Source organism: Rutilus rutilus (genome assembly GCF_951802725.1).
Source record: "Rutilus rutilus genome assembly, chromosome: 5".
Lineage (NCBI taxonomy): Eukaryota > Metazoa > Chordata > Actinopteri > Cypriniformes > Leuciscidae > Rutilus > Rutilus rutilus.
The window spans coordinates 11,270,670-11,296,384 of NC_140213.1; the positions used below are offsets into that span (position 1 = coordinate 11,270,670).

Below are 25,715 nucleotides of genomic sequence, written 5' to 3' on the forward strand. Positions count from 1 at the left end.
TGCAAATATGGTATTGGAAATATATTAAAGTTCAGGATTATATTGCTATTTTACATATTACATTTCAAACTGAACAGTGTTATGCTTCTATATAAAATTGTTGTTAAGTGTTATGATAAAACTAACTTTTAACTGACAATTTTTAACTTTTAAATTGCAAAAGTAAACGTTGTTCAAAACACAATCATGAATTTTACTGATTTAAAAAATCTGAAAATAATAATCACTACAAATTGACCAATAAATGGATACATTTTTCTAAATGTTTTAAAAATTATAATTGCATTGTTAAATAAATACCATTTAATTTTTTGGACACCATTTTGATGAACAGTACACTTGTATTCATTAATCAGCATTTTTCAGACATGTTTTTTTATTGGTCGATTTCTTAAAGCAAGTTAATACAGTGAAATGTTTGTTTATTTTCAAATATAAAGAAAGTAAACAAAAATACATCAATAAATAATAGTTTAAATAAAGAAATAAATCAATATTTGTTTAAATAATCATTTTACATGCAACTTTTAAAATAACTTTTTAAAGAGAATTTACTTTTGGTAAATGTTAGTGAAGATTCCAGACCCAAAAGTCAGATTATTGGTAAGTTATTTGTTTACTTTTTTATTTTCAAATTAATTTAATAAATTGAAGTGACACACTTTGCATTCCATTCTGTTGGATATATATTTATACATGTCTTGATTGGGTTGATCAAACATTTGCCACTGTGTTTTGTTTGCTGCACGTGGTTATCAGCAAGCTCAAAAGTAGTTGACATCGGTTATTACATTCTTGACATGCCTACCTATCTAATTCATCATTATCATCCCACGTAGAAGTAACAACTTCATGCACAGAACCAATTCCCAAAACTCATCATGCCAGTCCCCAAAGATGGTAGAAGGTGCCAAAAACACAGAGGAAGAGGCAGCAGAATGTGTAGTAGAGACGGAGTCAGAGCCGGTGCCAGAGGAGGAGCCTGCATACTGTAAGGCAAAACAAGAGTACGAGGAATCGACTGTCTCTCAGAAGCAGAGGCAGACCATTGTGATCGCTGACTCTCCGAGTCCTGCTGGCAGCGTCATCAGTATCAGCAGTGGTACAGATGAGGAGGGACCGGACTCTCAGAAACATTCACTAAAGTGAGTTACCCGTCTAATACATGTATATGTATGAGCACAAGGTGGAAGTAAGTTTTTTACACACTGAATTACTGGAAACTTGTCCACATACTTCTGGCCATGCATCATCTCTCTTTCAGTGTACCATGGAAGGAAGGAGACAGGGTGATAGGGTGAAAAAGAGAACATTTCAGCATGGCTTAGATATGGAGCTATGTTATATTTGGGAAACCTCAGCTGAATTTGAGAAATTGAGGCTTACATTTTCAGTACAAATCATTAGAGGGATGGTTGCAATGTAGCTGAGCTGTATATGTGATAAATGGCTTGTAAAGGCAGTGTTAGAGTGTGTGCACCCTCTGTGTTTCAGGTGTAAAGGTAGTCCGGAGTGTGAGGCATGTAAGAGCACCCTCAATATGGAGCGGGTGTGTTCCCTGAGCAGTCCCGATTCAACCCTTAGTACCAGTTCATCAGCTTCAGAGCAGTCCAGCTCCTCCCCCTGCAAGAGACGCAACAGGTCCGTATTTCATGCACACACTTTACTACGGTCAGAATGAGGATTTGAGCCCAAAGTAAACCCTCATACGCAAGTTTAAAATATTCTAGCTGAGCCCCCAGCGTGAGTTTAAGGCGACATTTATTTTAGATAGTATCACCTTATTATTTCCATGGCCACACCTCAATCTTGTCACGTGACACACCGCAGCCACAATAGTGCTGTATGACAGATGTTTTGCTTTTATTTAGTTTTTCCCTTTTTATTCAAAATATTCACAAACTATAACTAACTATATCATGAACTATCTGATATTTTGATTCTCAAATGCGTGTAAGCAAATGTTTTTTTCATTTAAAAATCTTTATAATGATAATGTTAGCTGATCTATAACGTGCGATGGGCGCCACCATTTTAGTTTGCACCGCAATTCAGAGAATCGGATCTGTGACTGTCAGATTTACATCGCGTAAATTCACCAACTTCTCCCAAAATACATGAAAGAAAGTGACTGGTGAACTGGGAGAAGAATAGAGTAAACGTTATTGTTACCTATACAATTTAAAACACGTCGTCAAATTATAATAGAAAGGATAATTATAGCCAATTCCATAGACATTGTGTATTTTACAACCTATGAATGTATTGTTTTGCTAGTACTTGTGTGTATTTAAATGTCTGAAACCTAAAATAAACATTATGTGGTTGATAACACTGAATAGTGATATGACTAGCGTCGAGCGCGTCTGTCTCTAATCACACCTGTGTGATCGTACGCTTCAGGGACCAGCCTAGACTGATCACACTGGTGTACGCATCAAAGGGTTAAGAACGATACATGAGTGTTGTGTTGACATGAGAGCAGATGTTGCGTGAACGTGCGTTTATTAACTAGGCCTTGGGCAAAAATGATAATGAAAGAGACCAAACTGCCTCAAATATTTAAAATATTAGGAGGAAAAATGCATATATATATATATATATATATATATATATATATATATATATATATATATATATATAATTTTTTTTTTTTTTTTTATCTAGCAGATTGATTCTTATTTTTTATTTTATTTTTATTAATAGTGATTAAATATTTTTTAAATACGAAATCACTAATTGCGAACTACATGACATGATATCCTTATTTTTGTGATAAGTAGATTTAGTTACTCACTAAATTAAACATGTGAAGAGGCCATGTGACAATGTCGAATTTTATAGAATGCTTGTCGCGTACTGCATAGTTCCACATACTTGTGGTGTTGTTGTTTAATCAGTGCAAAGTGTTCCATTCTGAGCACTGTTTATCAGTGAGTATGTTCTTTGCTCTTTGTGTCTGAGAGTGATTGATTTGGTCTGTGTTCAGTATGTCAGATGATGAGCGCGAAAGTGGATGTGATACGGTGGATGGCTCGCCTGCGTCGGTGTCCTCCAGTCGAGCTGACAGCCCCTTCCTGGAGGCCACCTATATTAATGACAACAACCAGAATTGCAAAGCCAATGGAACTACAGAGACCGAGTCTGCCAAGCTGCCCATCCGCACCATGGTGGTGCCGCCCATGCGGGTTCAGAATAATGAGCTGATGGGCCGCAAAGGTAACCAATCCCACCAAACCTTTCAAAGTAAATCACTGACAAACCCAGTTCAAATTCATATTGTATGAAAAAAATTATATACTTTGTAAAAAAAAAAAAAATTGTTTGTGAGTGTCAAGCATAAGACAGACAGGTGAAAAATGTTTGACTGAATTTCAAATTACCTTCAACTCCTAAGAGAGACAAGCAGCTCTAGTTTGAAGCAGCAGCCTGGTTTGAATAATATACTCACAACAGAAGTTATAATCATACACAGATAATCATCATGGACAACAGTCTCCATTTGCAATAAAACATTTGGACCTGAGCACATTTGTTGGGTCACAATGCTTGTCAGTTTTTTGTGTACTGGAGATGAGGGGCTCACTGAAGCCACGAGGCCACCCTACCAACTGCTAATGATTATGTATATTAGAGATTCCTATTTTGGTCAGCCAAATCTTGCAAATCTTGAAATAAAAAGTTAATATTTCAGTAATTTAACAACACATTTGCATGTTCACGATTCTCTCAGCTAATGGTCACATGACATATAGTTAAACAAATAAAGTCTTTTTTTAGCAAGTGATTTTTTTATTTATGTATTCACTTTAATTGTACATTATGATTTAATTCATTGTTAGCTTTTTTTGCCATTTGTTGTTAGGGCTGGGTATCGATTCAGATGTTACAATTCGATTCGATTTCGATTCACAAGCTCTCAATTCGATTCGATTTCGATTCTCGATTCGATTTTCGATTTCGATTCTCGATTCGATTTTTCGATTTCAATTCTCGATTCGATTTTTCGATTTCGATTGTAAATTAGATTTCGATTCGACTCAATGAATATTTAATACAAATCCTATATTTATTAAAAAAAGAAAAAGAAAAGAAAAGTGAACATAAGTTTTCAAGTGTTTAATTAATAAAAATAAATTAAGAGCTACAAACCTGTATATTAAACTCTTTTTATTTTAGGTACAATTGGGTACAGTTAAAACAGAACCCAACTCTATATTTCAAATGCATACAATGAATAGACAGGATTTGAAAAATTGATGCTGAAAATTGGACAAGTCAGAACAGTCACATGTCTTTATCAAACAGGTTAACAATCCCCATATAAAAACATTGCATATAATTTTTATCTGTGCCCTTTCTGTCTAACAGCTAGGCCATATACAGAAATTGAATAAAGTTATATAACAGTCTGCGGTGCATTAATTATAAATTATATATAGACTAATCAAAGTTACAAAAGTTCTTTAGTCAAGAGCAGTGAGTGTTTTTGTCTGTTCCCTTTGTTCTTTGATTAACTTTAACGGCAGAGATAATTAGTGGCTACTGTGTACTGTCCCTTTAAGACCAGCCGCTGTTCTCAGAGACGCGGCTCTCACACACGCCTCGTTCTCTCAAGAGTCATAACTCTTCACGTTCATCATAAGACTGCTCTTATGTTATGAAAATACTCAACAAAAAGACATTTTGGCATAATTGTGTGTGTTATTGTTCGTTCAAGAGCGAAAGATAACTCTATTCTGGGCTGTCTTGTGCGCACGCACGATATCATCGCAAGTTGTTCTGTGTCGCAGTCAGGACATTCACAGGCAGCGAGCTCTTTTTTGTCTTGTCGCGCATGAAAAGCGTTTGCATGAATAAGATCTAGTGTTACATGAATACATGTAACACTAGCCAAAGGATGACCAAAAATGAACAGATGCTGCATTAATTGTGTTAAAAGCCCAAATTTGTTTATTTCATATAAAATCGCAGCATTTTGCGTCATATAGCCTAATTGCTTATAGGCTTGATATCGCGATTGCGATATGATTAAACGTTCAGCACTAGTTGAGGTTATTTTATGATTTAGATAAAACTAACATAAAATCTCACAGCATTAGCTATAAAATGGAGTTTGCAAGCCTATGAACAGTGGAGGAAACCTACTTGGGTAATATATTAAATAAAGATGGAAAAAAATCGATTCTTGGCGTTTGAGAATCGATTTTGAATCGACCACATTTTAAAAAACGATTAATCGAAAAATCGATTTTTTTGCCCAGCCCTATTTGTTGTTCTGAATCCCTTTTGCAAGAAGTGTAAACCTATCTAGCACTATTTTATGAGGTTTTCAAGTGATTGCTACTAGTGTTGTCACGATACCAAAATTATTGTTTCGATACCGATACCAAGTCAAGTATGGCGATTTCGATACTTTTTCGATACTTTTCCTGAAAAGGGAGAAACACTCTCAAATATCATTGCTGTGCTTTATTTTAAAACCGGGACAACATTCTAATCATATAACACACTAATAAATGAACATATGAACAGCAGATATATTAAACATTTGAACAAAATATGAAATATCAAAATATAAAAAATAAATTAGAGCAATGACATTCAAGGTAATTTTTTTTTGAATAAAAATATGAACAGCGATTATATTAAACAATGTTTAATATTGGTAACATATGATAAGCCTCATTGGTGATATATTTGACATGTGGGGAGAGAGTTGTGGAAGGCCTATACTTCATGTTAAACATAAATATATAGCAGCAAAGACAACGTCGGCAGTGTTGACGGCAAAATAGGCTACAGAATAATTCGTTCTGTATTGAGAGGTGCAATATTTGAAAACCGATAATATTTTTTTAAATTACATTTATATTGTATTTATGTCAAAACTTTCAAACATCAAAATGTCATTTATTAATATGTATTCGTGTCAAAATGACATAGAAACATCTTTTCCTATTCTATTTTGCCTGGGAACGCTTCCAACACGCTTGCGTGTCGTGTGAAAAATAGGCGTCGGTTCTATTTCTAGCATGCACACGTTTTCCGCGCGTCTCGAGCTGCGCCCAGACGCGTGTGTCACGCAGGCAGTTAACATGGGAGCCGAAATAAAAACGGACACGACACGCAGCCAGTGTGTCGCCGGCCTTACAAATCTGGAACGCGGTCATTCTTAGAAGTATCGATACTAATAAATTAAGGAATCGTGACGTTTTTAATTTCCGATTTACTTTTGAAGTATCGGTGCACCGTGCAACAGAGCAAGGTAGGCAACGTACTTCCATATGTCACTCCTCGCGTCATCTTTTTCTACGAGTCGTGGACCACTTGTGCTCGCACATGCAGCCATCTCGCTGTAGTGTTTTGTCACATGACACTGACAGCGGCAGGTTCTTTGCTGCGTGCGTCAGGAAAAAAACACAGACGTCCATAGGGAGGCGTTTTTTTGTTTTGTTTTTTTTTTAAAGTATTGATACTGATAAATTTAGGTATCGTGATGTTTTTAATTTCCGAGTATCGCGATACTTTTCAAGTATCGGTACACCGTGCAACACTAATTGCTACTTTTTCCTGCTCTTTCTTCCATTGTAGTTATAGAGCCATCATGCCCACCTAAAGGCCGCAGTGGTTCCAACAGACAGCCGCCTTACTCAACATTACTGGTGAATCACCAACGGAAGACCACACAGGCTTTCCCACCCCTGCAGCACTCTCAACAGCAGCTCTCATTTGGACAGGTCAGTTCCTCCTCACCTGTTTTTCAAACCTGTTGCACTTCTTATTTTATTGGTTGTTGTAAAGTCAGATATTATATTTAGATGCCACTACTATGTACTAACGCAATAATATATAAAAAATAAATAAATAAAAAGCTGAGATGTCTGAATCGAATTGTTTTTATATATATATATATATGTGTATATGTGTATGTATGTAAATTCATTTTATAAATTATTTTATTTTTATTTTTACATTTATTTGGAAAAATTCGAATTTTAATATTTATTAAATGGGTCATGACATGTATTTTATTATTATTATTTTATTATGTTCCTTGAGGGTCACTTATAATAATAATAATAATAATAATAATAATGATAATTAAAGCTGCAAGCGGCATTTATCGGGGTTCAAGCAGTTAAGGCCTTTAAGGCCTTTAAGCACAAAAGCATCAAAGCCATTAAGTTTTATTTAGCAAGCATGTAACCACTGACATAACAGATGGAAAATACCATTTACAGCCAATACAGGCAATGTACCATAGGAAATATGTGACCCGTCACGGAAACCAGGGACACAAGTCGGCAGCACAACTTTCGAGCAAAATGAGAAAGAAGCGTTTTTTTTTTTTCAAAATTGGTGATTTTCGTTTTTTTGCAGAATCTGTTAGTTGAGATCACGAAGAAGCCTCTCCATGTTTGAGATAGCAGTATTGGTATATTTAAAAGCGTACATTTTGATGTTGAAATCGGCTTGTTTTTCGGAGATTCTAGCACGCAGTAGGGGCGTGTCATTGTCGGTGTGTATTTCCATACTGAATAAGCCGGCGTGGCTACTTATTATGCAGCGCTCTGGCCGGCTCTATCTGATTTCAAAATTCAATGAAGATGGACGCCAATAACATTACGATGTCCAGCAATCGATTTAAATAGTAGGTTACATGGGGTTTAATTTGTCGTTTAATGAGATGTAGCCTAATACATGTTGTCAGTGCCAATACATAGATCCGCCTATGTAATTGACGTGTATATGAATGGTACAGTGGTAGAGCTTTCGCCAGCCGTGTCAGAAGTTGAGAGTTCGAATCCGTCCTTGTATAGGTTTTTTTTTTTTTTTCTCGTATAGTTTTTTTTCTCTCATCAAAACGATTATGTTCATCAGTGGTTGTATATCAAGCAGGGACACGCAAACGTTTGAATTATTTTGTTATTTCAACAGAACGAATAGAGAGTATTCGCAACGCAACGGATTGAAGCGCGCGTCGAGTGAAGACAATGCAGTGTGTGCGCGAGCCACACGAGTAAACACTGTATCTGCGCCGCGGCAACGAGCACTTTGATCACTTGATAAAAAAAGGGGGAGGGGGGGAGCTTTACAGGGGGTATGACTTATCTAAATGAGATGTAAATGAGCTCTATTGTCATTCCCAGAAGAGTGAGAACTTGCCAATCTTTAGAAGCAGATTTCTACCATTTCAGTTTTTTTGAGTGCCTACCTTCAAATGGCCACAACTTCTCCAAATATTATCAGATTTCCATGTGTTACACATCGTTGGAAAGCTTGAATACTACACTTTCAGAATATGTGAATAACTCAAAATGCCCCAGAACCGACTTGTGTCCCTACTTTCCGTGACTGGTCACATATATGGTTTTAAAGCTTTTTAACAGTTATTTAATTACTGTTTCTCCTACCTTCTTCACCATGTTATGACACACATGCTCATCAATTTTTTTGAAGTTCTGAGTTTTCCTTTAGGATTTATAGGCTTTTGAGTGTATTTTGTCACGCCCCTTTTCTAAATGACCCTGTTACAGCCACCCAAATGCAAAAGTTCTACTTTTTTTCGATAACTATTGATCTAGAGAGTCCAGAGAATTGTCCTAGACTGGTCTGGTTCCGATTGGGCGAAAAAAAAACAGGGAAAAATGCGACAGAGCAGAACATTTTTGGAGATACCTAGAATTTTTGGAGATAACCGTTTTGTCCACCTCAAGCCAGGGATCACAAGTGTCTAGGTAGGGCTGTCGCGGTGAAGGATTTTCCCTTGCGGTAATTTTGAGTGGCTCAATAGCGCGATATGCGGTTTTACCGCATTTATAAATTTATTTTGATTTATTTATATTTATTTGTTGCTATATAAATAAGCATGCACAAAAACGAGTACATTTTCAGTAACCAATAAACCGAAACTAAACAGCGTCTCTCCGCATTGAAAGCCTGTCACTCAGCGTGCAGTTGCAGTTGGACTGTCTTTGAGTGAGTCATTAAACCATTCATTCAACAACACGTTAAAAAACGCTGATTGATTCATTAAAAGATAGTAATGAAACAAAGTTAATTATTTTTAACTTTGAGCTCCACTTTTTAAGGCTCAGCTGACCAGCAATGCGTTGCATGGGTAACGTTGAAGCTTCACTTAAAGGTGAACTAAGTAACTTTTTTACCTTAACTGAACAGCTTCGGAGTCATTGGAATGGTTATATTACTTATTTCGGGTTGAATGGTGGTCGTTTCGCACCCCCCTGGTGCCCGTGAGCGGAAAATCCGCACTTGCAACTTTGAGCCGGCGAGCTGCCGGCCGCCGCGTCAGGAAGTATCGCGTGATATCAGGTCTCGCGATGTAAACAATTGCTTTACGGCCAAAAGAAATCTGCTAAAATGCTGTCATTATTGCGCTCCCTCACGCTGTTCGAACCTGAATGAAGAAGACGTTTTAAAGAATGTCCCATCTGCTTTGATGTCGTTGATCTACTAGCCTCTGGTGTCTGAGAATCGCCAACGAGTTTTTACAACAGTGTTGTCAAATATCTATTCCGAAGCTGTGGGGGGAGCTCTAGAGAGAAACCTGCGAGCAAAAAGTGAGAATACAGCGAAGAAATCCCGAAACTACTGAGCCCCGCTTTAATAGAGACAAATGGCATTGATTCAATGCGTGACTCACTGAGTTTTGTTTCCCGCGACCGCGAGTTCCTCGCGCTGTGGATGCTGACTAGCGCTGTCGCTGATGCCATTCATGGTAAATACCCTTTATTTTAAACGTTAAAAGGATGACAGGACAAATATTTAACTTTCCTTGGACACGGCAACCTTTTCACGAATATGACTTGACCTCAAAGACAGACGCAGGTAATCGCACGCGCTCAGTCGATCTCTCTCATTCACTGTCAGTGCAAATCCACGAAGCCTCTGTACAAATCACCATGATAAAACCATGATCGCCGCGTCTTATTATCATTATTAACTTATTTAACATTCAATACACATGCATGAAGTTCAAAACAAGAAGGGTATAGCCTTATGAAAAAAGAAAACACGCGAATATCGCGGTTGCTGCGGTAACTTGAATTTCTCTGCGGTTGGCTTGTCAGTAGCGCGGTACTGCAATATTGCGGTTATCGCGACCGCCCTATGTCTAGGACAAACAGTCTAAGAGTTATGAGCGATTTTGTACTTTTGGTTGCTGTAGCGCCACCTATGGGCCAATCGGGGTCATACTCTGATAGGTTGTCCCCAAATTGAGGCCTACCATCTTACGGTTTGGCCTGCACGATGCGTTTTACAAATCCTTACAATTACAATAGGGTTTCAGCATTTCATGTTTGAACCCCTAATAATAATAATAATAGGTTTTTGCACACAAAGTTAAAAATAAACCATCCACTTGTTCCTGACGCTGGTGTTCTTTTGACGGCTGTACAGACACTAACACGCTGTTTAAACCGGATGTATCAAAGCAAATTTTCTTTTACTCCTCTATTTGTCCTGCTGTCTGGAGTAGCCCAAGCATGTGGAGTAAACCACAAATTGAATGGGCATCTGTATACGGTATCCACTGTAGACATCGTCACTGATTTTTGTACTGGCATTTTAAAGCTGTGACACTTGCAGGATGTTTTAATGGTACACAGACCTCTCAAACGATTAAGGACAATTTAATGTCTCATGTCATGACCCCTTTAAAACAAAATATGGCTGTTCTCGGCTGTAACAAAAATAATTATTGGCTGATTGGCTTCCATATTGGTGCGTCCATACTTACAACAACCCAGTCTTAGTTATGACTTGATTGCCATTTGTTCTTTCTTGGAATAAACTGATTGGTGCATGCTTTAGGTCCAGCATTATGGCTCATCCCACCAGGAGTGGAATGGCAACTACAGTCACCGCCGCCCTCAAGCCTTCATCCCGCCCACCGTACATGGCCACACCTTCACTCTGCCTCATGCTAGTCCCACCCACACAGCCCACCCTCCTCAATCACACCTGGGCATCCACCCTCACACCCAGCCAACTTTACTGTCCTACCCCCCTTCAGGCCCCCTGGTGACAAATGCCTCCATGGCCCACCTCTTGGCTTCTCCTGGGTCCACACGGAATCACGTCTTTCAAACAGCATATGGCCTCTCCCATCCGGCAGGCCACCTCGTGCACCAGGTCACTGTGGGGCTTAACCGCCTCTTGCCCTCACCCACCCTCCACCCTCAAGGCCAATTCAAGCCCCTGTTCCCACCACACTCCTTCATCGCATCACCCGCATACGCAGGCTTCCCCCTCAGTCCCACCAAACTAAACCAATACCCATACATCTAGAGACTCGCTCTGCAACCCTATGGCAGGAGTGATGCCAGGCTCTCTGTAGAAATCACCCGAAGCCATGGCACAAAAAAGAAAGGAAGCAGTTTCTCTAAATCACACAGACTTGAGTGCAATTAAAATTAGCTTTAAAAAGGAAACGTTTGGAAAGTCTTTAGCATGTAGATAAAGAAAGTGCACGGTTGAGAAGCAAGAGATTGGATAAATAAGAAAAAAAACTGTTTTGCACATTTGATCACCTTATCGGATTTTCAGATCTTCAGATTTGAGTGCTCCTCTAATGAATATCAACAATGGATGGTGTCCAAAATCATGTGATCGTCAACTTATTTTTATACATTGCCTTTACCTTGTATACAACACATCTTTGTTTGTAAAGACAGCCCAGTGTGGTGTTCACAACTGATAAAATGTGTCCACTTGCCGTGTTTCTTGCGTTCCAAGTATTTGTACTTTTCTCAGTGTCTTTGGTGTCTTTTGGAATGGAGTCTCCTAAAAGAGTCGTTCATCACATTCTGCATGTGTTGCATGATGTTGATCAGAGAGAAGCCTATAGGGGCTCTTTATGTGTCGAGAGGCTCGCTGCATTGTTGTCCCCAGCCATAGTGCCTTATATATATCGGCAGTTGTTTGTTCTACTACACTCTCTCTGTGTGTATACAATGTGTTTGTGTTTGTATGTGTACGTGTCCTGGACTGCAGCACTTGCAATTCAAATCAGTCCTTGCATTCTTTTTGTGTGAGTGTGTGTGTTTGTGTGTAATGTATATACACACTGGTGTATTATTTCATGCGTAGATAGGCATCAATGTACTGCATTGCACAAACTGCAGTGCTTATTTTTGGATCCAATGTATATTTGAGATGTAGTGAGTTACTTTTCGTTACTTCATAGGAGAACGGCCAGCTTTTGCTGCTGCGAATGCTTGCTGTTGATTTTGTTGCTTTAATCAAATTTTTGTTGTTGTTATCTTGAATTCATTAGTTGTGTAGAGAATTCTTTGAATTTCTATTCAGAAAAATCTACAAATCTAACAGTATTTGTACTGTTTAGTAAAACTGCAATACAATCTATATAGTTAAAGGTTTGATTTTCTTTTTGTCTGTGTATTTAGTTCTTCGGTTTTGTGTGTGTTTGTGTTTTGTGTGGTGGGCATGGCTTCGACTAGATGAAGACACAAATGCAACTATCGGTCTTTGATTCAGGGTCATGGATTCATCTTAGCCTGAGCAGACCATGCAGTATTTGATGTATAGACACACACACACACACACACACACACACACACACACACACACACACACACACAGCTAGTATTTTTAGTGCTGAAGCTTGACACGGTTTAAGGTGTGAAATTATCATTTATGCATGTGTGAATTGATTTTTTTTCTTAATTATACCATTATATCATATGTTGAAAGCTTGTTGGTGTCAACTGCATTTTATACATTCCGTCAGGGAGAATATATATATATATATATATATATATATATATATATATATATATATATATATATATAGCGTTTTTGTATTGAGTTTGTTCTGCTTGGTTTTTGTTTTTGCCTGTCAAATGAAGTTTGCTTGTGCACCACCAAAGACTGTAATTTGAAGGCTCTGTTCCAGAACCTAGCGATATTTCAAGGCATCGTAGTTAAACTCCTGATGCAAAGGCTGTCAGAGATTCTCTTAAACAAAGAATCATCCTCCGTGGCTCTACCATAGCAAAAATCCTAACGGTCAACTGTGCATCATAAACCAATCATATTATAGCCTTGACATCATTGAATCACTGTCAGAGTTGTGCGACGGCAGGGTTGCCAAGTTGGTGTGGGTTGATCATATTATACCATTATATTGCATTCATAATTTATTTTATTCTATTAATGATAAAACTGTTCTAGATGTTAAGTGTTGTGAAGGAGGACCCCTGGGAGGGAGTTTGATGTTTGGGGTATGGTAATTGGGCTATTTTTGATTGGCTATTGGGCTAGTTTTGTTACGCAGACCTGGCAACTCTGTACGACGGTCAATCATTTTTGCGGAAACAGCACGAAAAGTCCCATAAACTGAATCATGTCTATCATAAAATTGGCGGTGATTTCTACGGTAATTTATGAACTCAAAAAAATCAATCAATCCAAAATGCATTTTTTGTGGCGAACATGCCATTTTTTTCTGCTTACAAGATAAAGAGCTGTTAGCTTAGCAACATGCTAAAATCAAACTATTTTGTAATCAATTGTGGGTTGAGCCTCTTCACGAGAAGTTACTGCTTATGTAGAACTATTAGCTGTGTATGAAGTCAGCAGAACGCAAGGCAGCTCGCTAGGTTTTGGAACAGAGCAAGGTAGCTATTCTCTGCATAGACCTCACGTATACTGTAGTAATTATAGTCATGGGGTAAATTTCAAAAATTGTATTTAAAAAAAAATAAATGGCTGAGGTTATGTTTAGCTTTTTGAACAAGTAATAAGTCGTATCATCTATCTTGAATGTATCATAGACAAGCTGCTATATATTGATTGCCACTTCAGATAGCTGTGAAATTAGATTAGACTAGTTCATAACTGCATTTGTTTATTTGTATGAGTCTCTCTGATTGCCTAAACTAGAAGTGGATTTTGATTTTGAGTAATTTTGCTTCAATGTTTGGAGTGTCATCGTAACTACTGTAATGCTGATAATGGACATGTAGATGTTTTTTTTCTTCTTCTTCAAATCAGTATTGTATCTTCATAACCGTTCTGGCTCATCACTGCATATTACTGGATTAATTTGTTTAACTTAATTTGTGTATGTTTACCTGTTCATCTGTGTTTTTGACTTGTAATAGCTTGCAGGACTGATTTAACTTTATCCAATTTAAAAGTTATTCTGCTGTGTTTCAGAAATACAAACATTAGTATTTTTGTCAATGAATTTTTGGTTAATGAGATAAGCAGCCCCATAACCTCATGCCACTGAGCACTTATTAAAAGGCTAGTGTGCAGTAACCACATGGCCATGCTTTGCAATGAGAGTACAGTGTTGTGATTAAATGAATTGTCCAATTGAATTGTGATTTTATTAATGTTTGTCATTTGATTATTGAGGACATGTTTTTAAACAAATGATCACTGATGTCAGCTGATGTTATATTCATGTTTGGTCATGTCTTTTTTTTTCTTTTCGTTTCCTTGATCAGTGTAAGCAACACAGTGTGTGCCTTGATTGAGATATTGGTAATGACACATTCACTTTGCAAAAACAAGTATTCAGCTCACCCACTGACCAGACCAAATACGAGAAAGAACAAACAGTAAAATTACCATTCCAGGGATCGAAATGGTTATATATAAAAAACATTTTTTATTATTTTTTTTTATAGATATTATTAATTACTTTAGACTTATCAATCACTAATATATTTCTAGTTAATCTTAGCCAGCTAATTTTAAAGATTAAAAGCCTTGATATTAATTTTGATTCATTAAGAATGTTAATATGTTGCACCCTGTGCATGTTTCGATCCCTGTGAAATGGCGTTCACCAGCATTTAGCCTGAATACATCCCGTGTCAATATCGAAAAAAACTGTACTCAACACTTTCAATATGTATTGTGTGTTCACATTTAAACAAATTAATGGATATGGATGATTTCTGCTGAACTTTTCTAATAACAGTATTCAGTAAACATTAACACCACCATTTTTATTTAGGAAATTATGTTAGCAAAATTACATTTTTCTTTTTACAAAATTGTTTTGTCTAAATTATTTACCATTCAACCTGAAATTCACTTCCTAGTATTTTGCTTTTCAATCTGTGTACAAGCAGATCCAAGGTTTATATCATATTTTTATCATCTGTCAAAGAAGTTACTTCACACTGCAAGTTATGTATTTCATGTTTCAGTTACTTGGTTAATTAAGAGTTGATCAAATTAAATTGTTATTCTCTGTTTTGATATTTGTATACTTTTGTTTTAGCGTTTCGTTTCATTTGCTTATCTGGTTTGATGCTACACTAGTTTGTCACGTAGCACTTGCACTGTGCAATATTTAACAGTATGAGGACTGGGGAAATGTAACCCTTTGGATATAATGTCTTTGCAGAGTGTAATTGATGTTTCCTCTCTAGTTCTCAGTGAATAAAGATGTGACCAAGCCTTCTCTACTTAGTCACATTAAACTGAATTTCCAGGTGACTTTTGGTGAGTGAATAAAAAATCATGGTGTTTTATTGTCAAGATTCACTTTGAATACAAAAGAAAAATAAAGTAAAAGAAAAAAAAATCTATTGTTGCAACCCTTTTTAATTGTATTACTTGGAACCAAAATATGTCCGGTATAGTGTAACTCATTACACTATAGAAGTTGGAAATTCTGAGTTGAAGGGTAATGGTGCACAACTTGTACCCCCGTCTATTAAATTATTATTAGCATTATTATGAAAACAATTACACCACATTAGCCATTATTGGTGGGTATTTTTCTGTGACTCTTTCTGTTGGTTATATTATTACTGTAGGTGACAAGTATTTTTGAGAGGGTCATTGAATAATTCATTCTGATTCATTCAGGAAATGTCAATGATTTTTTTTTTTTTTACATTGATTTTGCATCATTTTAAAATGTTTGTTGGCAAATAAATAACAATCTGACAGTCTTAAAAGATAAGTTTCATATACTCAATATTAACCGCTTTAAAAAAAGTATTTAAAAAAAAAATATATATATATACAGTGAGGAAAATAAGTATTTGAACACCCTGCTATTTTGCAAGTTCTCCCACTTGGAAATCATGGAGGGGTCTGAAATTGTCATCGTAGGTGCATGTCCACTGTGAGAGACATAATCAAAAAAAAAAAAAAAAATCCAGAAATCACAATGTATGATTTTTTTAACTATTTATTTGTATGATACAGCTGCAAATAAGTATTTGAACACCTGAGAAAATCAATGTTAATATTTGGTACAGTAGCCTTTGTTTGCAATTACAGAGGTCAAACGTTTCCTGTAGTTTTTCACCAGGTTTGCACACACTGCAGGAGGGATTTTGGCCCACTCCTCCACACAGATCTTCTCTAGATCAGTCAGGTTTCTGGGCTGTCGCTAAGAAACACGGAGTTTGAGCTCCCTCCAAAGATTCTCTATTGGGTTTAGGTCTGGAGACTGGCTAGGCCACGCCAGAACCTTGATATGCTTCTTACAGAGCCACTCCTTGGTTATCCTGGCTGTGTGCTTCGGGTCATTGTCATGTTGGAAGACCCAGCCTCGACCCATCTTCAATGCTCTAACTGAGGGAAGGAGGTTGTTCCCCCAAATCTCGCAATACATGTCCCCGGTCATCCTCTCCTTAATACAGTGCAGTCGCCCTGTCCCATGTGCAGAAAAACACCCCCAAAGCATGATGCTACCACCCCCATGCTTCACAGTAGGGATGGTGTTCTTGGGATGGTACTCATCATTCTTCTTCCTCCAAACACGTTTAGTGGAATTATGACTAAAAAGTTCTATTTTGGTCTCATCTGACCACATGACTTTATCCCATGACTCCTCTGGATCATCCAAATGGTCACTGGCAAACTTAAGACGTGCCTTGACATGTGCTGGTTTAAGCAGGGGAACCTTCCGTGCCATGCATGATTTCAAACCATGACGTCTTAGTGTATTACCAACAGTAACCTTGGAAACGGTGGTCCCAGCTCTTTTCAGGTCATTGACCAGCTCCTCCCGTGTAGTTCTGGGCTGATTTCTCACCTTTCTTAGGATCATTGAGACCCCACGAGGTGAGATCTTGCATGGAGCCCCAGTCCGAGGGAGATTGACAGTCATGTTTAGCTTCTTCCATTTTCTAATGATTGCTCCAACAGTGGGCCTTTTTTCACCAAGCTGCTTGGCAGTTTCCCCGTAGCCCTTTCCAGCCTTGTGGAGGTGTACAATTTTGTCTCTAGTGTCTTTGGACAGCTCTTTGGTCTTGGCCATGTTAGTAGTTGGATTCTTACTGATTGAATGGGGTGGACAGGTGTCTTTATGCAGCTAACGACCTCAAACAGGTGCATCTAATTTAGGATAATAAATGGAGTGGAGGTGGACATTTTAAAGGCAGACTAACAGGTCTTTGAGGGTCAGAATTCTAGCTGATAGACAGGTGTTCAAATACTTATTTGCAGCTGTATCATACAAAGAAATAGATAAAAAATCATTTTGTCTCTCACAGTGGACATGCACCTACGATGACAATTTCAGACCCCTCCATGATTTCCAAGTGGGAGAACTTGCAAAATAGCAGGGTGTTCAAATACTTATTTTCCTCACTGTATATATTTATTTTTATATATATATATATATATAAAATCGATTTGGCTAAGGGCAAAGTTAAGTTTTATAAAAAAAAATGTTTTACTGAAATCCTATAACTAGAGCTGTTATTTTTTATTTTACTTCATTTTTTCATTTTTTGACAAATACTTTATTGTGCTTTTCTTACGAACAAAGTTACCAGCATTACCACTAATACATTTTCACTGACTTAATCCAGTGTGGAGGACATAACTGATAACAACAGATATACAAAAGAGAAACGGATACACATACATAGGAAATAAGTTTAATCCTAAAAATATTCAAGGGTGTATAATATCCTGCGCTCCAATCTCTCTGTCCCAAATTCGAGTTATACCAAGAGTTCCACATTTCTCCATGACAAGACTACCATAAATAGAGACCTTAGCTATTTTCCCCGATTCAAACTAATGAGTTATGGAGTGAGATGTCAAAGGTCTGTCCCAAGGAACTCCATAAGCCTTAAGTGAAGATCTCAACTGTAAATGCAAGAACCATAAGAATCCCGGAAGATAACAAGACTGGAGATCCCGAAGTTTCAGGAGTAACAACCACATTTAAATGCAGGAGTAAGTCCTCTAAATTATCATTCCATGTGTGTTCTGTTGTAGAGTGTGGTTGTCACTCCCATAAATTACTGTGTGTGTGCAGAACAGGATTAAGGGAAGGTTGTACATCTAGCCAAGAGTTTAAAGACTAAATGAAAAGACCAATAGTACAACATCAAATCCAGCAGTGATGGGCCACCCACAGACTTAGGATGTGTAAGGTATCCAATTTGAAGTGAGGTCTGTGAAATAATCTTTAGGGGGAGAATAGAAAATTAAATGGCCAAGTAGCCTACATTCATCTTTACTAACGCAATCATCCCTTGTAACGTCAATTTCAAAGACGACCATCTTTGTAAATCTGACTATTTTATTCTTAAGTGAGACATAATTCTCAAATCTGAGATGGAGGAATGCATACACCAAGGTAAGTACATTTTGAGGTGTGCCACTCAAGAGGTAAGCTATAGGGAGGGGAGTCTTCTCTACATCATTTAAAGGAACTAATGGAGACTTCTCCCAATTTGTTTATATCCTGAAAAAAAAAAAACTAAATCTAGAAAAAAGGTTCATGATCTGAGGAAGCGAATTAGTAATGTCTGTAAATGTCTCGGTTACATATTTAACCCTCGTTCCCTGAAGGAGGGAACGGAGACGTAGTTGACATGTCGACTGATTGGGATCACGCTTAGGGAGCCTGTCATCTTCGAGAATTGTTAAAACGAGCCAATGCACATTGGCGTGCGAGAATTGCATCACATACTCCGCCCCGCAGTGCGGGAATAAATACGGAAGTGGGTGCACACACCAGTTGTTTTTTGCTGAGGGGCCGAGCGGAGCCCGGAGTCAGTGGTGGTCCAGCAATAGTGGCGATGGGACATACGTAACCGAGACGTAGTCGACGTGTCGACTGATTGGGATCCTCTATTAAAGCTGCCACCTTCCAGTGCATAGACAAAAGCCTTCTGATCCCCCTGCATTATTGAGGCGGAGATAGGCCAGGGAATTCACTGCTGTTCCACAAGACCACTGGGAAAGCGTTGTCCTTTCGTTTGAAGGAATACGCTGCGGAAGCCACATCCTGCCCGTAGGGAGGTAACGCGGGGGTTACACATATGGACTGGGCGATTTACCGGGCAGTATAACATATGGAAATGTCAGTGAGGTGGCTCCAGCCTATAACAGGGGGGAGACTCAACCGGTCAGTGACAGCAGAGCAGGCTCTGCCAAGGGAAGACACGGGCTTACCGCAGGGAGCCGTACTGTGGAAGAATACACACATGGGATTGCCGTAGGGATCACAACATATGGACCCAGCCTAGCACAAGTTCCACCAGTGCATACGAGTGTTAGGCCTGGCATCGGACGCTCCGCCACGTCCGTTGCCGAAGGGTGTGGAGGAACTCAACAGGGTTTGGCTAAAGAGGAACTCTACTGGAGCAAGAATGGCGCACGTATCCAGTCCATTGGAGGGGAATGGTGCAGCAAGCCGACACTTCGAACCGGGCTTATAGTGAAACTGGCTTCATGTGAAGGGAGCACACAAGAAGCAACCGGCTCGACACAGGCTATTTTTCTAGCGAATGTGTTGGTGTCGCCCAGCCCGCAGCCCTAAAAACATCTGTCAGCGAGGCACCCTGTGTCAATGCCCAGGAAGGTGCTACACTCTCTCTTTGGAGAGGCTCACCACCCAGGGAGTGTGGTGCACCTTGGATAATGCACACCAAGATGATGGCAAACACTATCCAGTGGGCCAACCTCTGCTTGGAAACAGCCTTCCCTTCTGCTGATCTCCGTAACAGACAAGAGCTGGTCTGAGGTCTTGAGGCTTTGCATTTTGTCCAGTTATAACAGCAAGGAGCGGAAGGGACAGAGAAAAGCCAGGGCTGGGTCTGCCTCCTCCGGGGCAGCGCTTGCAGGCTCACCACCTGGTCCCGTTTTAAAGGAGAGGTAGGAACCTTGGGCACATATCCAGACCGGGGTCTCAGGATAACATGAGAGTTGGCCGGCCCGAATTCCAGGAACGATTCGTCGACCGAAAATGCGTGCAGGTCCCCTACCTTCTTGATAGAGGCAAAGCAAGCAGGAGAACTGTTTCTTTAAAAACAGAATTTTTAACTCAGCTGCCTGCAGTGGCTCAAGGGGAGGTCTTTGCAGTGCAGTAGCACCAGAGATAAGTCCCAAGAAGGTATAGAGGGGGCGCAAGGCGGATTCAGTCTCCTTGCTCCCCTCAGGAACCTGACAATCAAGTTGTGCTTCCCCACAGATTTGGATCCACTGCATCATGATGTGTGTTAATATAAAGGCAACATACATTTTGAGGGCGGAGGGAGACAGCCCTCGCTCCGACCCATCTTGCAGGAAAGAAAGCACAGAAGTGATCGGACACCTTCGGGGGTCTTCTCGGAGAGAAGAACACCACTCAACGAACAGGTTCCAGTTCAGGGCGTAAGCATGCCTCATCTTTAAAGGGTACTCTTGTAAAGGGTATTGCAGAAGTGATGGTGTCTACGACATGTTTGTGGTAGATCACCTAGAACCTCCGCTTCAGGACCAGACATGGAGTTTCCATTTGGAAGGTGCCAACGGTGCCCCGTCCCTGAGATGTCTCAGAGGAATGGGTCAGGAAGGGGCTGTCGAGAGGAGCATAAGTTCATGGGAACTAGGTCCGGTTGGGCCATAAAGCAACTAGGAAGACCTAGGCTGCATTCCAGTCCACTTTTAGACACGCACTTGCGAACTTCCCTAAACACTTCCCCTCGGGGGAATCCCTGCCGCCATTTTGAAGTGCGTTCCACTTCGTGAAGTGGACGAGGGAAGTTTATAGAGACAGACCCTCGATCTTTTGACCATATGTACACTTCAGGCACCTATATGTCCCACAATGCAGTATGATTGTGACGTCACCACAGATCTCATCTAATCACCACCACAACAAACTGATATATCAATTATATATATATTTTTTTTTTATTTAAAACAACCCAAACACACCTATATACATTTGGATGCTGCATTACACAAATTCTTAAAGGGAATTTTTTTTTAAAATAATAAATGAACTCCATAGGGCTTGGGACGCCTTGGGACAGCTTGCCTCCATAGGCAAATGATCCAGGGCTTAGGACGTTCTAATTCAGCCCATTGCAGTTTCCGCCAGTTGTGGGCACTCGTGCAACGTAAGCAATGATGTACATCCGAGTGAACGAGACGGAGGGAAGTTAGCGTGTGAAGGGCATGACAATTTTGGACTGGAACGCAGCCATGCTCCTCCTCCCTGACTTAACACAGTGCTGTGCAAGAAGGCTCACTGGGGAAACGCATCTTTGCGTAGGCCCCGGGGCCAGCTGTTTGCCAGTGTCTCCGTGCCGAGGGTCTTCCGCTCAATCAGGGAGAAGAACAACTGGCAAAGGGACAAGTCCGGAGAGGCAAACAGATGTAACTGTGTGGCCCCGAAGTGGTCCCCGACCAGCTGGACCGCTTGGGGATGGAGTTTCACTCTTCCTGGTCCCACAGGCTGTCGTGAGGCCTCGTTGGCGGCACGATTGAGCAGGCCGGAAAAAAGTGGAATGAAGTGACCTCAGAAGCTTCTGACTCCGAGGAGGTGGTGGACGAGTTGCAACATGCAAGGAAAGCATAGCGCAACGGTCTGTTGTCTGTACAGACCAGTACAGGCTTGCTGAGCTGCAGCGTCTCAAAGCAAGGTGTACTGCTAGCAACTCGAGGCAATTGATGCCCAATGCAGTTGGAGGCCCGTCCCGACCCCCGCTACTGCATGTCCGTTGTACGTGGCCCCTCAGCCGGTGTTGGTGAACACTTGTTCTAGAGGTTGCTGGCCCGGAGAAACAAAAGGTCTGATCATGGGCTGAGGGTTTGGTGGCAGGCCAGGGTGATTGTCACACGGAGCGTGCCGCTCTGCCACGGCCACCTCGGGACTCGGCCATGAAGCCAGTGCTGAAGCGGTCTTCATATGGAAGAAGCCGTTCTATTGCGGCTGCATCTGCCATATGCCCCAGGAGCCTCTGAAAAGTTTCAGTGGAAAAAGAGATCCTAAGCCCGTGGACTAGTTTACTCTTTTCCCAGTTGACCAGAAGACCCAACTGGCTGTGTAGCACGGACACAGGCATGGCCTGCGTTGTGGAAGGATAGAGATCTGAAGTACGTATACACTTCAGGTCGAACACTGCAGACCAATCTCGGGGACAGAGCATTCAAAAATGCATTTCTGCTTTCGCAACTTGAACAGAAGCTTGTAATGGGCCCGACTCAAGAGATGCAGGTCCAAGATTGGCCGTAACCCACCACCTTTCTTGGGTACAATGAAGTATGGGAAATCGAAGCCGGTCTGCATATCGGCTGGAGGGACTGGCTCAATCGCATCCTTCGCCAGTAGGACTGCGATGACTGCGTGCATGACAGGCGCACATTCGCTCAACACCGAAGTTTAACGAATAGCACTGAATTTTGGCAGATGCCGGCCGAACTGAATCGTATAGCCGAGTCTGCTGGTACGGAGGAGCCAGCTGGATCGGTTGGGAGCACTTTCTAGGCTTCTACGAACTGGCCCAGGGGGACCAAAGGTACCACAGACGTACCCGGGGTGAGGCAGCGAGGTAGAGGACAGGGACCCAGCTCGGAAGGCCCGACGGCGGCCCGAAGCGGGGTCTGAGTGTGCGGTGCAACACCTACCTGTCTATACATGACGGCAGAGAATGTGTGAGAAGGCGTGACCGGGTCCTCGAACCACACCCAGTTGCCGGCTGGTGATACAAGAGGGGGCTGAGGAGTGCAAGGCTTAACAAGGTCGCACACTGCCAGTCTGGCCCTCTTGGGACCCAGGAACAAAGGAAACTGCTCTCTTACATTTTCTCTTTGAAAATGTAGGTACCGCTGGCTCCGCTTTTTTGGGAGCTAGCGGTGGAACAGATGCACACACAAACAAAGAACTCCACCCGTCCCTCCACCGTCTCAGCTCCTCCCCCTGTAGGATACGAGGGAAGGCTGCAAGGAAAGAAAAGGAGGACGGAGGAATCGAATGAAAGCTTTTTTTATACATTGGAATACTTGATCACTCGAGCGTCACTTCACCACGTCATCAGCAGCGCTCAAAAGATTTTCCCTTATGTTGTTTAAGTTTAAGAAATTCATAATAAATATTTTTAAAGCAAGATACCCTGTTGAAATATGTGAGATGTGTGGTTTATATAAACTGCAAAGGTAAAGTATAAATTAAAATTATTGTGACCGATGTAAAGGGGGAGGAGAATTTATACGTGCGTCACGTTTAGTCGATAAAACACTTCCGCATAAGATACACCCGTGTATCCTCGCTCATGACTCCTCAGAAAGCCTCCTCACTCCTCGATCCTCGACTCCTCGCGGTGCAATTAGAGAATTGAGATGTCCTTCAAGATGGCTGAGCTTGATCGATTTCCGGGTCATAGGATGGAAGACAGAAGAGCGATATTGAGAAGTATCCCTAGTATGCTCCTCATGCACTTCAGGGAAGAAAGGTACTGGCCCGGCCCGCCCCGAGAAACCAATCATCCAACCGAGACGGTTCGGGACATGGTGGAGGATTCCACACGAGCCCTACCGCTTCTGCGGCTCTTTTTTTAGCATAGCTTCCATCTCTGGATCTGTCTCGGGCAATGCTGGTCTCTCAAAGGGAGGCAGCGGAGCCGAGATGCCATCTCCAGAGCCCAGCTCACCCTCTGATGCTGCGATGGACATCCTGTTCTCTGGAGGGGCCCCGAACGAAACGGCTGGTCGGTCCACTACAGAGGGACCAGCGCGTTATTTGGTGGAGCTCCACCGGCTGTGGTGCGAAGGAGGAGTGAGGGACCCACGGGGCTTTGCCGGACAGGGAACTCCTCACTGTGATCCTCAGATCACCCAACTCACATGGCACTCCAGCCGCCTTCTGGGAAGTTGGCCCAAAAGAAACACTGGAGCAGGGCATGGGAATGGGGACTCCACTACGTCGAACGTGACCGAACTGATAGGGAACTAAAGGATTATGTCATCAGCATATAGTAAGATTTTATGACTTGTATCTTAAATAATTATTGGGGCAATCATGTGGTATTATGGCCTGTGCTAAAGGTTCTACGTACAAAGCAAATAAGATTGGCGATAGTGGACTTCATTGACGAGACCCTCTATTAAGAGGAAAAGGATTGGAGATAACCTGCCCTGTCTGAACTTCTGCCTGAGAGCAGCTGTAGGCCTATAATGTTTTTATCATCTGTATAAAATTACAATCAAAGTCGAATAGATTAAGCGCTCATAAATACCTCAATTTAAGCCTGTCAAAGGCTTTTTCAGCATCTATAGCTGAAAAGTGCTGCTGGATTATTAGATGTTTCAAGGATATTAAGAATGCGAAAAAGTCGTCTGACATTATCAGAGGCCTGTCTGCCTTTAATAAAACCTGTCTGGTCCTCATTTATCAGTTTACCCATCAATGGTTCAATTTGATTTACAAGTACTTTTGCAAAAAGTTTTAATTCTGAGGATATCAAAGATTTGCCTTGTCTTTTTTAAGAGTAGAGTAATTAAGGTTCTACTGCAAACATTTTGATGGTACATGATAAAAATGATTCCACATAATTTATTGGTTCATTTGGGGACCTTTTATTGATAACTTTTTTTGACCCACCCTTAGGGAAAACGTTGTGAAACAATGGAACTGAATCATAAAGAAAATTGTTGATTCATATATCATAAGACAATGCTCAGAGAGCAATACAAAAATTTAAATTAAAATAAAAAATAAATAAATAAAACTATATTTTTAGAGCTTATATTGTGCATTAATACATGTGATAACGTCCTAACACATTGTCAGCAAAGACATCCTTGAAAAGTACCCCTTATCGCACTTAGGCAACGAAAAGAAAAACTGAATTTCTGAACATGCTAAATAAAAAACAAAACAAAGGCCTCTATAAACCTTAATACACACACAAATATTTTATGTACAGTACATGTCATTTTAAATAAGATTACTAAACCCATCCAGAAACTTGCGCTCTGCAAGTGAACGCCGTCTTGTGGTGCCATCTCAAAGAGGCACAAAATCTCTTTCTCTGACCTTTTTCTGGTCTGTTCCATGCTGGTAGATTGATCTGCCCAACTCAACCAGAGCTGCTGAGTCTGTGACCATTTTCAAGAAACGGCTGAAGACGCATCTTTTTCGGCAACACTTGATCCATTAATACTAACACTTTATCTTCTATTCTATATCTATTATCTTTATAAAAAAATAAAAAGTACACGCACTGCATTAGATTAAACTGGGAAGGGTCATAGCACTTGCATATTGTTGTCCTATTGTGTTTAACTGCTTCTATTGTTCTCATTTGTAAGTCGCTTTGGATAAAAGCGTCTGCTAAATGAATAAATGCAAATGTAAAGCAAATAATCTTACCTTCTTCTCACACCATGTGCTCCTGTGACCATGTGTCAGAAGAAGAAGTCCCGCCTTTAAATGGTGCTTGATAGTGACTCCCACACCT

General features: G+C 40.4%; 1 protein-coding gene across 2 annotated transcripts in view; it reads left to right on the forward strand.

Annotated features, from left to right (window-relative positions):
- The window catches only part of hipk3b (homeodomain interacting protein kinase 3b), a 76,311-nt gene extending 63,903 nt beyond the window's left edge, over window positions 1-12,408 (forward strand). The window contains exons 12-16 of one of the 2 annotated variants that reach the window (XM_084409859.1): window positions 840-1,145; window positions 1,495-1,641; window positions 2,990-3,219; window positions 6,595-6,740; window positions 10,840-12,408. In XM_084409859.1, the coding sequence (XP_084265985.1) occupies window positions 840-1,145; window positions 1,495-1,641; window positions 2,990-3,219; window positions 6,595-6,740; window positions 10,840-11,316 (1,306 nt within the window). In that variant the 3' untranslated portion in view covers window positions 11,317-12,408. The remainder of the gene's footprint in view (window positions 1-839; window positions 1,146-1,494; window positions 1,642-2,989; window positions 3,220-6,594; window positions 6,741-10,839) is intronic. The other variant, XM_084409858.1, reaches the window with a different exon arrangement.
- Window positions 12,409-25,715: the final 13,307 nt, after the last annotated feature.